At 52.4% G+C, this 808-nt stretch overlaps 1 protein-coding gene across 1 annotated transcript in view; it reads right to left on the bottom strand.

Annotated features, from left to right (window-relative positions):
* Positions 1-215: 215 nt before the first annotated feature.
* LOC104291228 (scale keratin-like) overlaps positions 216-808 on the bottom strand; it is a 1122-nt gene continuing 529 nt past the window's right edge. The window contains exon 2 of the mRNA XM_009890438.1: positions 216-286. Within this exon, the coding sequence (XP_009888740.1) occupies positions 216-286 (71 nt within the window). The remainder of the gene's footprint in view (positions 287-808) is intronic.

Raw genomic sequence — 808 nt, 5'->3', positions numbered from 1 at the left:
AAAACAACACAAACCTCTTCTTTGTTGACAGAGTTTAAGATCCCCACATTTCTTAAATGTGAATTTCTTTTAAATTCACATTTAAAAAAATGACAAACATCCTCAACCAGCATAAAATGAGAACCAAGACAGGAAAAATGTAGATTGCTAATCCAAAAAAAAAAAAAAGGAGATTAATGCTTTCATGAGATGAACCAGGGATGCTCCTGCTACCTTTAGCATGGCCCCCAGCTGCCACAGAGGAACCAGCTGTACTGATCTGAGTGTGGGCTGCAGTACCCACTGCTGCGCATAGAGAAGGCTGAAATCCCATAGCCAAGAGGGGCCCTGGAGTTGTACAGGTAAGGGAAGGGGTTCCCCAATACAAGGTATGGCCCAGAATCAAAAGAGCAATGGGAACTGGTGCTGCTCCTGGGCAGAGGAGGCCAGGTAAGGAAGTACTGCCAGCACTGCTCCTGCAAGACCCACCAAAAGCCTCTCTCTCTGCTGCCTGTACCCTCCCTCTCCCAAAACGGCCCACTCGCACCCACCCTGGCAATCTCAGGAATTTGCCCTCCCACACCTGATGGGACCCCACCACCGGGGTCTTTCCAACGTGGCAGAAGGAGGGAGGGAGACAGGACTTGCATGCAGAAAAGCTTTATTGTGCCCAGAGGGGCAGGAGAGATTGTCAGAGAGATGGTGGGCGAGACCCAGAGAGGCTGCATGCCCCGTGCTGGGGCAGGCAGAGGGCTCTTCTCCACAGCATCGCTTCTGGATGCACGTGCCCCCTTTGGGCAGCACGAGCCGTGAGGAGAGGGCAGGGGGG

Source organism: Charadrius vociferus, unplaced genomic scaffold (assembly GCF_000708025.1).
Source record: "Charadrius vociferus isolate BGI_N301 unplaced genomic scaffold, ASM70802v2 scaffold698, whole genome shotgun sequence".
Taxonomy (NCBI): Eukaryota; Metazoa; Chordata; class Aves; order Charadriiformes; family Charadriidae; genus Charadrius; species Charadrius vociferus.
The sequence above is the reverse complement of the archived record's forward strand: the minus strand, read 5'-3'. Positions and strand labels throughout refer to the sequence as shown.